Source organism: Carassius carassius, chromosome 32 (assembly GCF_963082965.1).
Source record: "Carassius carassius chromosome 32, fCarCar2.1, whole genome shotgun sequence".
In the NCBI taxonomy this organism is placed as follows: Eukaryota; Metazoa; Chordata; class Actinopteri; order Cypriniformes; family Cyprinidae; genus Carassius; species Carassius carassius.
The window spans coordinates 22,175,631-22,192,089 of record NC_081786.1 but is presented as its reverse complement, the minus strand read 5'-3'; the positions used below and the strand labels follow the sequence as shown (position 1 = coordinate 22,192,089).

Sequence of the window (16,459 nt, the reverse complement as noted above, 5' to 3'; positions counted from 1 at the left end):
AGTTTTAAGTTACTTTTAGTTAGTTACTTCACGACACGGACTTATCACAGTTCACCAAACCTGACTGACAAGGACTTCAGCCTTACGAAATTGTTTGGAGGGATCAATTGACTGGGACCCTCTCTTCTGCTTTGATCTTGAACCTCACACAAGCTTTTAGACATCCACTTGTCCACCGAGTTTCCAATCCATCCCTCAAACAACCTCTTCTCGGAGACATTTCCTGCTCTTCGCTCTAGTGTGCAGCGTTTCTCAGCCTGCTGTGCCTGTGTGTGTTATCAGGCCAGTAGGAGTGAGACAGCCTTTAATAGCTCTAGTCCTTATCGCTCCTTAGGGGACTTAGTGCCTAATTGCTGGGAAGGCAAGGAGACAGGAGATCAGGCTTTATGGTAGGGGGAGGACAGTGTGATGCTGTAACCCACAAAAGTAAGGTCTGCTTTTGAAAGCTGAACTGTATGCTGATGGGTGGTGTGAGAAGGGGAGGGGGTTACTAGATTCTGTTGCTGTTATCAGAGTGAGTTTACAGCTGTGTTTTCCCCCAGGTGGCCCATCCTCCAGGATATCCGCTCTTCACCATGTTGTCCTCTCTGATGCTCTTGCTGCTGCCTCTCAGGTCTCCGGCACACAGTATCAATGTCCTGTGCGCTGTCTTTGGGGCCGGGGCCAGTGGAGCCCTCTGCTTCACTGTCTGCAGGTAGGCCACTATCAGACTATTAAACCAAATTTATAATATTCATTGTAAATTCTAAAGCATTCCAGGTTTACTTTATTTAGCTTTTTTAATGTAATATGTTGAATGTTATTTTATATTAGTATTTTACTCATTACTTTAGTGAATATATATATATATATATATATATATATATATATATATATATATATTAGGGCTGCCCCCTAATAGTCGCTTTGTCGCAGAAAAAAAAATCCACAGGCAAGGTCACGTAGTCCAAGATGGACAGATTGTTAACAGCTGGTCTGTGGAAATACAGTACATCAGGCAGGACATGCGAACGTTTGCCTATCATTCAATGACCTCCAATATGGCTTATCGTCTGAAATGATTATTAGCAACAAGCATTGGCCACTCAATCTAATGTTAACCTTGAAAAACATGCGCTATTCAAGTGTGTGGAAGCTGACCAGTAGCACGTTCACTGCAGGTCAGATGGAGGCGCTTTAAAATACTTCATAATTTTTGCCCATACATATAAGAGTAATACTTCTTTCAAATCTGTAAAGACTCTATGTTTATTGGAGTGGGCTCATAATAACAACAAAACAATGCACTTTTGTAAAATAGTGAAAGCAAACAGGATGCGCTTTCTGCCATCTTGGTCTGAACTTGAATGCTAAACTCTGTAGACTTGCTTACATGCATTAATGTCTACTTTTAAATGAACAAATTAAAGGCTCAGTATTTTGATTTAAATGGTTTAGTAATAAATGTGCGATTAGTCGACTAATGCTTAAAATGAATGACTACTAGTTGACCAGAATTTTTTTTAGTCGAGGGCAGCCCTAGTATACACACACATGCACACACACCCACATATACTGTATGTATATATGTATATGTGTGTTTATACACATACCTGATAAAGTTTGGGGTCAGTGAGATTTATTAGGGCTGTCAGATGATAAATCTTTTTAATCGTATTAATTATGTGATGTTTCAATGAATTCATCAAATTAATCGCTAAATAAATTTGACTGTGAAAATACCCGCAAAAAATTATTTAAAGCTATTTTGTGTTAAATAAGAACGTATCAAGTAGACAATACAAATTATAGCTTTAGAAATAAATATTTTATTTGATTCAAAATAAAATCCAGAAACTATGGAACACAAAAGAAGATAATTTGAGTAAGAGCTCAGTATTTTTTGTTCATATAATGGAAGTCATTAACCAGAAACCGCTTTGTTTCCAAGTCTGCATAATACCTCCTTTTATGTTCAACAAAAGCAAGGTTTGAAACAACATGTGGGTGAGTAAATTTTGGGGGGAGAACTATCTCTTTAGTGTTTTTATATTTATATTTATTATTATATTTTTTTACTATTATTATTTTTAATGAAATGATACTCTAAATAAACTAAATCTGTCAGCAGGTGGCTGTAAATTCCTTTATGAATCACTGATACAATGACTATTTGATATTATATGAATGCGCTTTTGAATCATTGGTTTACACGATTTGTTCAGAACGCAGATTGATTGATACAAAACTAAACACCGCTAGTGATGGGAAGTTTGGATAATTTTACGACTCAGACCTTTGACCTTTACGACTCATTTAGTTAATTTTAGCAAAATGTCATTAAAATGCTACGTGTTACTTCCCCAATACATCTACTACTTATGCAAACGTTGATCACATTACAAACAATACAAAACTATAATGCTATAAAAAACTGAAAAGATTGATTCATTATTAACATGGGTCTTTAGTCTATGATCATCTCACCTCACCTCTTATCTGACTGAAGTCTTCGGGTTTGAGTCGTTCATCACGTGACAGACCCATAAACTTAACCAATGCTGTCTGAGCTGGAAAGAGAATTGATTAGTTCATCGAGTCTTTCGAGTCGTTCGTTATTTTGTCACGTGATGTGACAGCATTGGATAGAGAAACGGGAACATAGTTATTTTAATTATTATCATTATTATCCTTATTATTTACTCTTACAGTTAGTGTTGTGTTTCTGGTCTCAAATTGTAGCTTTTTATTTATGTGTGTTTATAAATGTGTGAATTTTTGTTTTCCATAAAACTGAATGTGGTAACAAAGGTAATAAAGAGTTGGTTATTATTATTATTAAGTCTCTTTCCGGCTCAGACTGCATGGGTTAAAGCTTATGGATTAGGGCTGGACAATATATCTAACGATATGATCATGTGCATCTTGTCATTAAAGTTGGTTCCGTGATTAGCGGTAAATCACCTGCTTTCAAATGAAGCAGCAGTTTATACACACACTATATAGAGTTCATTATTGAAGATGAATCGCCTTCGATAATGAACTCGATATAGCGTAGCTTGTATATTGTCCAGCTCTATTATGGGTCTGTCACATGATGAACGACCAACTCGAAAAACTCGAAGACTTGAGAGATAAACTAATCAATTCTCTTTCCGGCTCAGACAGCCACAGTCAAATAGATTACCCCCTAGATTCAAAATGAAACTCTTAGTCAAATAAAATAGTGGTCATAATCATGCTGAGGCTGTGTAGTTGTAAATGTTTTTAATATATGCCGACTCGCGCATATGATCCACTGCGTCTGATCGTGTCTCTGGACCAGAGCCAAAGTCTGGAGCAGACCGTGTGCACTGCCGTGAAACCTTACCTCATTTGCACCAATCGAAAACATATTTACACTGTCTGAATAGTTCCCAATCACCTACATTGTGTATCATGAGCCATTCACTGTACAGGAAATGCTACACACTGTGAAAAAGTGACTGATCTCAGCCGGCGCTTCAGCATCTAATTGTTGTTCAGGGGACAATTCTGCTATGGCTTTAAAGGTAATATATTATTTGCAAAATTGAGCAAAAACACATAATATATAACACAAAAGCAAATTCATATTCACAGAACTGCTGTATAAAATCACATTTAAACTCGTGATATTCAGGAATCAGGACATAACCAGCGCTTGTGTAATAGGGCTACAGCTCTCCTTGCTCGTGTGATATCACTTATCGTATGATATTATGAGACAAAAGAGGTACGTTTTAGAGGTACGTACGTTTATCTTGAATTTAGGGGAAGTCGTGGCCTAGTGGTTAGAGAGTTTGACTCCTAACCCTAGGGTTGTGGGTCCGAATCTCGGGCCGGCGATACCACGACTTAGGTGCCCTTGAGCAAGGCACCGAACCCCAAAACTGCTCCCCGTGTGCTGCAGCATAAATGGCTGCCCACTGCTCTTAGTGGGTGTTCACGGTGTCTATGTGTATGTGTTTACTGCTGTGTGTGTGCACTTTGAATGAGTTAAAAGCAGAGCACATTCTGAGTATGGGTCACCATACTTGGCTGAATATCACGTCACTCACTCACAAATTTGCTGGGCTAGGGCGTTACCTGCATTAAAATATTTTAATTGCATTATTTTTTAATTACTAATTAAGTTAACGCAATAAACTGACAGCCCTAATAAATATATACTATATATATATAATATATATATATATTATAGGGTGACCATATGAGCCATTTTCCTAGGACGCATCCTTGCAAGGATTTCTATATTGCTTAAAACATCCAAAGTAGTTTGACCAATAACATGCAATGTATGTTACATAATCAACCAATCGTGGCGTGTGATCTACAGAGAATGATCAAAGCAATGCAAATACACGTACATGTTAGGTGTTTGTTCGTTCATTCAACTTGAAGCGTCGCTGTGCACCAATCATTGTATGACACCAAAGTACCAAGAGAGTGATTTTAATGCTTAAGGAGCCGTGCTCTGCTCTCTATAGCTCTTATGAATGTCATACAATGATCAATCTGCACAGCACAAACAGCCAAAATCTGGATATTTTAGGCAATATAAAAATCCTGGCAAGGACGCGTCCTGGGAAAATGGCTCATATGGTCACCCTATATATATATGTGTAATGTTATTATTACCAATGCATTATTTATTTAGTATTTTTTTTCTCCGTAATGTTATGGTACTACTCACCACTACTCAGATTCTCTATTCAAATAAATATAAATTTGGTTCCCCCAGTGAACTAACTCCCTTATTTTGTGATAAGAGTAAGATGTTCTGACATTAACTGCCATCCTAGTCATGGAGTTCAGTCTGCAGAAAATTTGTCTAAACAGGCAGTAGTTGCTGCTTGTATTTTAATGTCTACACGTGACTTTTACCAACACATGCTTTCACTCAGCTTAGTTTGCGAGCCAAGCTGACCAAAGATTTGGCTGCAGTTACATGTCCAATGCAACCTCTGCTCTTAAGCCTCAAAGGATTTAGATCCAATTTTGGATTACAGCAACCAAAAAAGTCATTTCCTTTGGCCCCCGCAACCCATCCTCCTCCTGTGGCTGATGGCAATGAGGATTTTGTTGCATACGTACACACACACACACACACACACACACACACACACACACACACACACACACACACACACACACTCACACACACACACACACACACACACACACACACACACTCATACAAACCCTCTTAGCTCTTAGGTTTCAGTATATAATCTATGTTTTCAATTAAAAGCATAAGTGTAATAGGTTTTGATGGTTATCTGTCTGGGCTTAGGCTGTGGTTTGGCCTCATGTATGTCTGTTGGGCACAGAGCAGTAGCTTGCAGGCTTGAGATGCCAGGACTTGGAGGAGTGAGTGTTTTAGGGGTTTCAGAGCTTCCGGCACAGTCTGGGACTCCCTTCTGGGTTGGCATTGGGGTCCTTAGGTGCTTCGCCCATGCCCAGTGGTAATGCTGTGGTGGCGTGCCACTCCCAGTAGGAACACTACCGTACAGGCCTGTCCCCAGGCTGCTACCCTGGCACCCAACACCACTCTGAGACTGACCATTTTCTGCCCTATAAGGTCTCTGCTATCTTTAGATTTAAGGAATTTTAGTGTGTGAAGGATTGAATGCCTTGTTTGATAAATATATTACTCTGCTGTGTTTTTTTGTACAATATGTGGGTCAGTTACTGACACTTTTGCATATGTGTATGTATAATGACTGAAGTATATACAAAAATGTCCTGATATCAAAATGAAGAAAAATACTTCAATCAAGTTTTATGTCATCATTCACTCACTCTCATGCTATTCATAATGCATGGATTTTCTTCTTTTTAAAACAAATATTTTGAAAAATATTGGTAATTCTGTCATTAATTACTCACCCTCATGTCGCTCCAAACCCATAAGACCATCATTATTTTTCAGAACACAAATTGAGATATTTTTGATGAAATTTGAGCTTTCAGACCCTCCATAGGCAGCAATGTAACTGAAATGTTCCCATACCCAGAAATGTAGTAAGAACATTGTTAAAATAGTCCATGTGACATCAGTGCATCGTGGTACTGTTGATAATGGCAGAGGATGGTGACGTGGAAGAGAAGAATTGTTGAATAAATTCATTATTTTTGTTTCTTTGCACACAAAAATGATTCTTATAGTTTTGTTAAAGTACAGTTGAACCAATGATGTCACATGGACTATTTTAACAATGTCCGTAATGATTTTATACTATATGACACAAATGTATTCAAGATGTAGTGAAGATATGCTATTGCATTTGACTTAACTGTTAAATGACATTACAATTTTGAAGTCATTAAATTTAACTTTAACAAAACTGTGTAACACCAACATGACAACAAGAGTACATTTTAAAGAACTCAACATGTCTTAAACTAGATTTTCCTTCAGTGTTGACACTCTTATACAAAATGTCATTGACTCTATTTATATCTATAATAAACAGATAATAGATCATTCTAAACACTTGTTAAATTTAGAGAATTCACTGCTGTCCATTTGACATTTTCATTGAGAAATCTCTTTGATGTTCCAAGTTAAATTAGGTAGACAGACTGTTATACAATTTGTCTCTCTTCCCAGACATAGCACTCCATTTTCCTTTGATTTGTCAATTACTGATTTTTTTTTAAACGTCATGGTTTGCCACTTTACTTGGTTTTATGTTTCTACTCTGCATCTGGGAAAGCCTTTGATGATAGCTGGCATCAATAATAATCATAATCGTTGATTGAATTACAAGCTAGGAAATATTATTTTGAACTCACTTTGGGCTTTTGGTTCTTAGCCTTAAAGGTGTCTCTGTGAACTCTAAAAACAAAAAATTATGACCAACAGCTGTTGATCATAAATAACAAGAAAGGGAATTAGATGTCAATGGCGAAACACTATTTGTTTGGTATACGTGCTTTCAAGTTAGTGTATCACAAACTGTAAGTAAATATTTTCAATGCTTCAATGCTCAATGACCCCTTTTAAAAATTCCCACCACTCCTTTTGTACAGTCCTAAAGTTGTGTCCTAAAATACTGCCTAGTAAGAACACATTCGGACCACTTAACACAATGATTACCTAGCAATTTCTGTAAGTTCATGATGTGGATTACGTAATAGATGTGGCCGTGGGGTCGATGAAGGTGACTCCACCCATCCTCCTCAGTCCTGGGTCCACTGCACCTGTGAGGGTGCACACCAGCCAAGAGCAGACGGCTCCAGTTCTGCATGGACCAGCTCATATCACAGCTGACCGGGCTCCGGTGCCCACCTGTCCCGGTGCTTTTGTGTCCATATAAGGCACTTTACCATATGGTCATAACTGCGCATTCGTTACTGGACCCTCACTCGCTCTTAGTCACCCTGTGGCTCTCTACGGTGAGCTGTGTTTATTAACAAGACGGTTTCTTCATGAGAGCAGTACCCATGTTAGAATGTGATAGCCTATGCAAATATGAGCATTTAAAGGGACAGTTCAACCAAAAATGAACATTCTATTATCATTTACTCACCCTCTTTTCGTTCCAAACCTGTGCGACTTTGTTTTGCAGAATTTTTGTGAATTTTTGATAAGCAAATAGTTTTGGCGAACATTGACTTCTATTGTATGGATCAAAAATGCTTTCGCAGAATATTTTCCTTAATGCTCCAGAAAAAAATAAAAGGAATTTTAATTTTCGAGTGAACTAGACTTTACAAAAATGTTTTATTCAAGCCATTGTGTAATGTCGACTTCTCTACAAACATGGATTTCAGAACTGAAGCTCAGTATATTTGTCTGTGTATTTGTTTCTGATAAAGACTAAGAAAAAAACGCTGTCGTTTCCCACGTCCCTTGGCTGCCCCCTCCCGCATACCTCTGTTGTCAGGTAAATCACCGACCCAGAAACTACAGCTCCTGGCAGCTTAAGCATATGCTTTATTAGCCAGTCTAATCTCTAAAGCGCTCTGGTTTGCAGCCATTCATTTATGGTAAATATATCTTCTCTTTAGCTATGTCACCCACCCTTTGTTTTTCATGCCAAGAACATTTGTATCTCGAAAAAAAAAAAAGAATATTCTGGATTAAATGCAATTTAAACCCTATTGGCAGCTGCTGCTGATTACCACCGACAATAATATGGAGTCATCTGTTAGAAGTCAATGGAGCGGTTGTACAGTACCAGAATAAAGATTGAAAATAATGATAACACTTCAGATTTGGGAACACAATTCACTATTAACTAGATGCTTATTAGCATACACATTACTAGCATTTCGGCAGTTTATTATACTTATAAAGCACATATTAATGCCTTATTCTCTATGACCTTATTACCTCATAAATTAAAACAAAAACAAAATAATACTTTTTCCTATGCTCTCATTTTCCCTTATTGCCTTCCTGTCCTAGCTTTTACTATTTTGAACAATGACGGAAACCTGGTATAGATGGCACTTCTCGTGTTCATTGTCATCTTATGTTGAATCGCTTGTTGTATTCATCAGCTGTAAGTCGATTTGAATAAATGCATCTGCCAAATGAATACATTTAAATGTAAATGTATTCTAGAGTTTTATACTGTTTTGAAATGATTGCTGTAACATTTAAACATTATTAGTGTTAGACAACTTTACATGTCAAATAATGTTTTTATTTGAAAATAACTACTGAATACTTCACATAAAATTGAATGTGTACTGCTTTTAAACCAAAGAGTGCAATCACGCCATGACCTCCATTACATTTGCATTACCACAAACACATTTTTCTATAAACTCAGAGTCTTTCCATAGATCTTAAGCTGTATTTAACCTGTAAGTTTCCTTTAAACATCTCCATGCGCTACAGGCCTCATATTCTATAACTCAGCATGACCAATGGCACCGTTTAAAGACGTGCATTAATATTTCCTTAACAGATGTTTAATGAAGATGTCTAAACCCTCATTACCCCATTCAGAATAGGGGAAATAAGGCCATTTCACTGTGCTATGGCATCACTTTAATTTCCCCTTGCCTGGAGGCCTAAGATTGTGTCTGTTGCATCAGAAGTCAATATTGCTATAATATTACATTTCCCAAACTGTCTCCACAGGCGGTTTTAAATGGGAGTCATGCAAGGAGAGGATCAGCCTTTTCCAGAATGCATGCGTTCCATAGGGCCACATAATACTGCAGTCGATTAATGACTTGATTAAAATAATAATACACTAGAAAATAAAATGCATATTTGCTGAATGATATACAAAATTTCTTTTTGTCTATTATGTCCACATGACGTGTGTCAATAGGGGATTAAGATGGAATTGGGTGAAATTGATGTGCCATTGGCTGTATTGTTTGAGGTGGATTGGAGTTATTAGTTTTTAACATGCACTGTCCTGTGGGGAGGGACGTCTAAACCCAGCAGAAACACTGTCCATAGGTACAACACATGCACACAGTAAATCGACCAGAGATTGTATGACAGTAATACTTTGCACAGCTTCCAGTAGAAATCAACTGATAGTCACTTCATTAATTGCACCATCAACAAATATTATACCTTATACCCTAAATACCATGCAGCAAGAATCCTACACCATGCACCGTATCCTCACTGCATGTTTCAATCTAAACAAGACCTCACATTATCATAAACATTAGGCATATTGATAAGCAGATCAACTGGCAAAACAAACTAAAAGTCCAGAATTTTTCACCAAAAACTGTGAACACTCAGGCTCTGTATAAAAACACTGTATAAAAACATGGATGTAGTGTCCGTGATGTCACCCATTGGTTTCCGAAGAGGGTTTTTAAAGCCAAAAGTGGGCGGAGGCAGCCATCGCCATCTTGGCAGCGCGTCACTCCCGGATAATCAAAAAATGGGCAAAAAGGTGGGAGCTGGTTGCTGAAACCATGCCTACCTAGCTCGATGGCGGCGACAGCAGCGGCAATTCACCTTTTACTCAAGTGGCTGAGCCCTTAATTATGCAGAACTTTACGGCTTAATATAATTTTAACGGATAAATTATAAAAAAAAATTCACCCCCCTCACAGTTGTCACAAAGGGGAAAATTACCTATATAGACCAAAATAATTTTTTGTACCAGGCTGTAATCATGTTTTTTTTCTGCTGTAAAGTTGGGCATTTTAATATGGGGAGTCTATGGAATTGACTCTCTTTTGCAGCCAGCCTCAAGCGGCCAGTCGATAAATTACAGTTTAAGTCACTTCCGTGTTGGTTTCAAGAGAGAGAGCGGAAGGTTGCTGCGTGGCACTGCCAAAATGTTTAAGCAACCTTGAATCTCACCAATGTTGTGAGTTTTTATGATAGAAAAGATGAAACAACAGTTGTGTACATTTGTAACCAGGAATAGTAATATATAGCTTGAATGGGAAAAAGATCAACCCTGAAGTTATGTGATTCTGTTGTTTAGATTCAGACTGGAAGAGTGTCTATTTTTCCCCACATGGAAAAAAAAAGTGTAAGCCATGTGTCAAACTGATCAGCTGAGGTGAATCACAACATTAAATTAATATGATTTGAAGATTTGAAAATATTTGAAAATTGGCCAGAAAGACAAAGGTTCAAGACTTTGTACATTGACTCTGCTCCTCATCAGGTTACACTGGCTACCAGTAGCTGCTCGCATCAAATTCAAGGTACTGATGCTAGCCTACAAGACGACCACTGGCACGGCACCAACTTACCTAAACTCATTGGTTAAATCTTATGTGCCCTCCAGAAGTTTGCGCTCTGCAAGTGATCGACGCCTTGTGGTACCATCCCAAAGAAGTTCAAAATCACTCTCAAGGACCTTTTCCTGGACTGTGCCCAGCTGGTGGAATGACCTCCCAATCTCAATTCGTACAGCTGAGTCTTTACTCATTTTCAAGAAACAGCTAAAGACTCATCTTTTTCGCCTGCACTTAACCAACTAACACTAGCACTTTTCCTTTTCTTTTCTTTAAAAAAAAAAAAAAAACCCTACCTATGCGTTCTATACTAGACTAACTGAGACTTGTCATGGCACTTGTATACTGTTGTTGTTCTCTTGTTGACCTGACTGCTTCTATTGTTCTCATTTGTAAGTCGCTTTGGATAAAAGCGTCTGCTAAATGATTAAATGTAAATGTAAATGACTATATTGAGGGAAAAAACTACAGTCCAATGAAGCATGTGAATGACATAATCAGATAAAAAAAATAGAGAAATGTCAAACTATTGATATATAGGTTCATTGTAAATATAAAAACAATCTATTTTTAATTCATTAATTCACTATATATACACATTTTTGAGAATGTAGGAAACTGGTTTGATTGCATCATTCCAGTGCTTTATCGGAGTGGGTGGACGTTCTTTGTGATGTGATTTTATTGTTTCCATTCTCTGATTGATGGAGATTTCTCTGCAGAATCATATAATTATTTTTCACCAGGTGTAGTTTTTAACCAGAATTTCCACTGTTATATTCAAGTATTAAAATAGCATATTTAACAAAATTGTAGCTCTCAGGTCTCTCTTTAAAGTTTCTTAAGATATAGTTGAAAATCAGATTTTGAATGAAAAATGGGAATGAAAATTTTACTTCTGGAACCCCGAATCATGGTTACTTCATTCATTCCTAAAACTTCTAATTTCTAATAATTCTAATGCTATCATTGTAGCTATGCAAATTCTTATAATAATAAAACATTTTAAAGGTGCCATAGAATACATTGATACAATATTTATAATTGTTCTCTGATGTCCCAAGAGTGTATATGTGAAGTTTTATCTCAAAATGAGCCAAAGCGTGCTGTTTTTTTGTGTTTGTCCCCTTTAAATGAAAACCCACCTCCCTTTTCAGACGAGTTCGGGGCTTCAAGAGCTCATGCTCACGGGCATACTGGTGTTACAGTTTAACTGGTGGTGACCATGTTACTGACCTCACATTGCTTCCAAATTTTAATTACCACATTCCTATTCATGATCATTCTGGCAGCACGGGAAGGCAGCATTAGTGAAAACAGACAGAGACAATGGTAGCTTTAGCAACGTTAGCCTTACAGAGAGCCAAGAAGCTCTTTTTACTGCGGAGTCTGCACGTTTGCACACAAAGCATTGGTATCAGTGTGGAGAGACTGATTATGATTTATTAGGATATTAGATTATAACTCAATGAGTGGGTGGATTTTTACCATTATAGGCCGGTTGTTTTCACCCACTGCGGCCACACAACTCTGTTCAAACACTTTATTAAAGTGATTTTTGCATTCTATGGCACCTTTAAATACTTTTATGAAATTTGTATGATGAACAAATCAAATTTATCACAGTTACCACAAAATATATCAGTATTCAGTTGCTAATGAAGATAAATATATATATATATATATATTAGGGGTGTAACGGTACGTGTATTCGTACCGGACCGTTTCGGTACAGGGCTTTCAGTATGGTGCACGTGTGTACCGAATGACCGAATGCAATATTTTGTATGCGGAACATAGGTACATTTTCGTGTTTCCAAACGAACATATTAAGTGGCGGAAGTCTCCACGTTCAGCGCAAATCCCGCCCTGCAGCTGATTCTAAGGCCGGTGACACACTGGCTGTGTGGCGTGAGCGTGGCGTTTCTGCTGCGTGTCAGTTGCGTGACGGCTGCTTTGCGTTTTCTGTGTCTTTACACACCAGAATCGTGCCTGACGTGGCGCTGGCGTGCTGCTGCTGCTGTAGGTGACATACAGGGAGGCCGCCGGCAGACCAGGATCTTGTCTTCATGACAACAATTTCAACTTTTTTTACACACCTACACCTTCATGGTAAGCATAAATATAAAGCCTACTGATAAAGGACACAGTCAACAATATTGACGGCAAAATAGACTATGTTTAACAGGTGCAATATTTGAAAATCGATAATTATTAATTTATATCTGAATTTATGTCAACCTATAGACTTTCAAACATCAAAATGTCATGAATTAATATGTATTTGTGTACAAAATGACATATAAACATATTTTCCTATTCTATTTTGCCTGGAAACGCTTCCAACACGCTTGCGTGTCACGGGGAAAATAGGCGTCAGTTCTATTTCTAGCATGTACGCGTTTTCCGCGCGGCTCAAGCCGCGCCTGAGACACGCATCTCACGCAGCCAGTCTGCAAGCTCTAACCTGATAACATGGGAGCCGAATTAAAAACGGACACGCCACGCGGCTGAGACGCTTGCGCCACGCATCCAGTGTGTCGCCGGCCTAAGGTTTTCAAAAGGCATCACGCGAGTGTGAACATCACTACAACTAGGAAAAAAACGATTGTAATTCAAACGCTTTTCACGTCGGCATTTAAACAGACCTTTGCTCTTAATTCCGATCGGTCCAACGCAATAACGAAATCTGAGCAGGTCTAAAAACTGAAACTGTTGATGCTGCACTTTACACTTTGGAAAAGTTATATATATTTTTTAAATATGAGCAGGTCTACAAGCTGGGATTGGTAATGCTGCACTGTAATCATAGTTATTTATTTATATTTTTTTCATTATATTTTATTATATGATATTGGTTTATTTTATTTAGTGGAGAACTTTGCAGCAGTATTTTATTTCTTATTCTTTTTTTATTTTATATGTACTTTATTAAAAAGTATTTAAAAAAAAGTGTAAACAAATTGTTAAAAAAAGTTTATAGTAATAAACAACCTGCAGTTTAATGTTTGCATTTCTTTCCCTTACTGTAACGAAAATGAACCGAACCGTGACTTTAAAACCGAGCTACATACCGAACCGTGATTTTTGCGTACCGTTACACCCCTATATATATAGACTTTTTTTGACAGCAAGTACATTTTTATAGTATGGACACCAACCCTCACCCCTCAAAAAATAAACATACCACTGAACATGTTTTACCAAGGTGCATTCATGCCTAAATTCAGTCACACTTTATTTTAAGATTATTATTACAGTGTAATTACACAAAAGTACTAAGTAATATTAAGTAACAACATGTAAGTTCTGTAGCGTTAGGTATAAGATTAGTTATTTTTAATTATTTATCATTTACCTTTATTATTGCATTAAGAAGTAAGTACGTGTAACATGTCTAACAAGGACACCAAAATAAAATGTTACTGATAAGTTCTTATTAGAGAATTTATTTATTCCTCATAGAGTTAAATGTTAACTGTACTGAATTAAAACTAAATTACAGTGAGAGCACTGCTTTTTATATAAGAAAGAAGTTAGATAAGCATCTTTAATTTTCTCTGCATTGATGTAGTCAAGCATGTTTTCACAGTTACAGTGTTTATTTTGGAGTCACCCATCTGTTCTGAACTGAAGTACTTCAGAGACACTAACAGATCAGCATCCTGCACAGCAGACAAGCCTCTGATGCTGCACGCAAGTGTCACTCTCTCACCTTTTTACTGGAGAGAGAGAGCGAGAGAGAAGGAGACCCAGGTGGTCCTACATGTTCTGGAATGCAGGACGTGTCAAATGCCTTCCTTCAAGCAGACAGACACTCCTAAAGAGGTCCGTGTCAAGCCCCCTCAGAGGAATAAAGACAGGAGGAGGACAGTGAGTGACTGTCAGGCTGCCCCATTGAAGCAATGACAGGGGGAGGATGTGATATTTCGCCTACCTCTGGATAGCACCTCTGCTCTGACCCAGCCGCACCCCCCCCCCCAACTGTCGACGTGTGCTGGGGGTTAATTGGGACACAGCAGGAGCGAGTTGAGGATGTGGGGGGTCTGCACCTTCACCAAGCCTCATCCTCGTAGTAAAGAGGACTAGAGAGAAGCTGATATCACCAAGAATCCCCCCCCCCCGCCTGCTTTTGACAAGCTATTAGTCCGACCGCACGCACACGCGCAGCCTCATCTCATACGAGGTGGGAGAAGAAAAGAGAGGAAAGGCAAGTAGTGTGCAAAAAAGCAGGAGAAGAGAAAAGAGAAGTAGTCAGCAAGCGCAAGTTCCGCACACACCATCCTTCCTCCTTTCTTCCATCCGTATCCTTCTCTCTGCTCCCCTTTTTCCTGACTTACTTTGCTTTCCCTGCGAAAGCTCCATTGTTCCCCTTCCCCTAAGTCTCATCAGCCTCTTTTGTGGCCGACTATCACAGCGGCAGGCAGAGGCGCGCTGGAAACGTCTAAATGGTATCATGGCTGGTGATTAAGCGCGCGAGCTTCGGTGGTGCCGCCGCTGCTTATGAGTCAGGTCTGATAAGGCAAGGGCCCTGCTCTCTACTCAATTTCAGATACCGTTAATGGAATCTGTCTTGTGCGATTGTAATGTGAGAGCGCCTAATTTGCCATGGAGCTTGAAGCTGTCAGCGGCGAGGGATTGTGGGGTCAGGAGGGAGCTGGCAGCCGCTTGGCCCGCGGCGTGTATCTGTGCCGCTGAATAGAGCAGCTCTCCGCCTGTCACTTAGCTGATAGGCTGATGAGGACTCTAAGCCACTCGGCACAATGAAGAGAGGGCCATACTGCCTCGCTTCCCCCCTCTACCACCCCCCTTAAATTGTCAAGCCCGCTAAAAAAATTTCCAAGCCAGTGTGCTGGAGACCGGGCTGAGATTTTTTTTCCTCTCTCTTTTGCGTCTTCCCAACTTTTTTTATTCCCCTTGCTTTCCTTCATTCCTGTCTTCTCGGGTCTCCAACAGACAAAGCTGAGCTCGCTCGTTCAATCTTTTTGTCCAGCGTTTGCTTTTACCTCGTCCCGGCCATGTGTCCCATCTTATTTTTCCCAGCTGGAGTCCAAGTCAAAGTCTCTATTCTTTTGTCACAATTCAAAGTCAAGTCTTAAATTATATATGCATTGCAGGTGGATATGAACATTCAGAGATTTTCTCCCAATTATGAATTCATGAGATAAAACAGAATTTGTTTTACATCTGGTTAAGATTTCTGAGCCTGTTTACCATTTACCAGTATGCAGTTGCATTTTCAATCATGCTCTATGTGGTAAAATGTCTACATATAGGCTACATTTTTCACATCTACATTTTTTAGCATTGTACAGTATTTATGTTTATATACTGTGTATATATATATATATATATATATATATATATATATATATATATATATAGTTAGAAAATAAGCGATAAAACTTTCTTTTACAGTGCCCTTGTTACATATACTTTCTATGTAATAACAGTAAATTATTCATAATTACAAGCAACTAACCCTAGCCTAATCTTATAGTTAGTAATGTTAAATAACTCAGTACTTGTTTGTCAAAGTCGAATGCATTTATTTATTTAGCACTTTCCACAATTGTTTCACATTTTGTTTTAAAATAGTGTTACAGAAAATTATGAAATTAATGTGTAATATCTCCAAGGTTTTTTTTTTTTTTACATTTTGCGATGGAATAAGCAATCAAGCCGTTGAGATACATGCTACATATTATATAATTGCTTTATGTGAATTTACTGTATGGACACGGATAAAGTTGGACATACTTCGTTATATATC

The 16,459-nt window shown here is 38.2% G+C and overlaps 2 protein-coding genes across 2 annotated transcripts in view; both read left to right on the top strand.

Moving 5' to 3' along the window:
- LOC132113009 (kinectin-like) overlaps window positions 1-16,459 on the top strand; it is a 121,181-nt gene that overhangs the window by 85,870 nt on the left and 18,852 nt on the right. The window lies entirely within an intron of this gene.
- The window catches only part of tmem260 (transmembrane protein 260), a 34,398-nt gene that overhangs the window by 6,761 nt on the left and 11,178 nt on the right, over window positions 1-16,459 (top strand). The window contains exon 3 of the mRNA XM_059520774.1: window positions 543-694. Within this exon, the coding sequence (XP_059376757.1) occupies window positions 543-694 (152 nt within the window). The remainder of the gene's footprint in view (window positions 1-542; window positions 695-16,459) is intronic.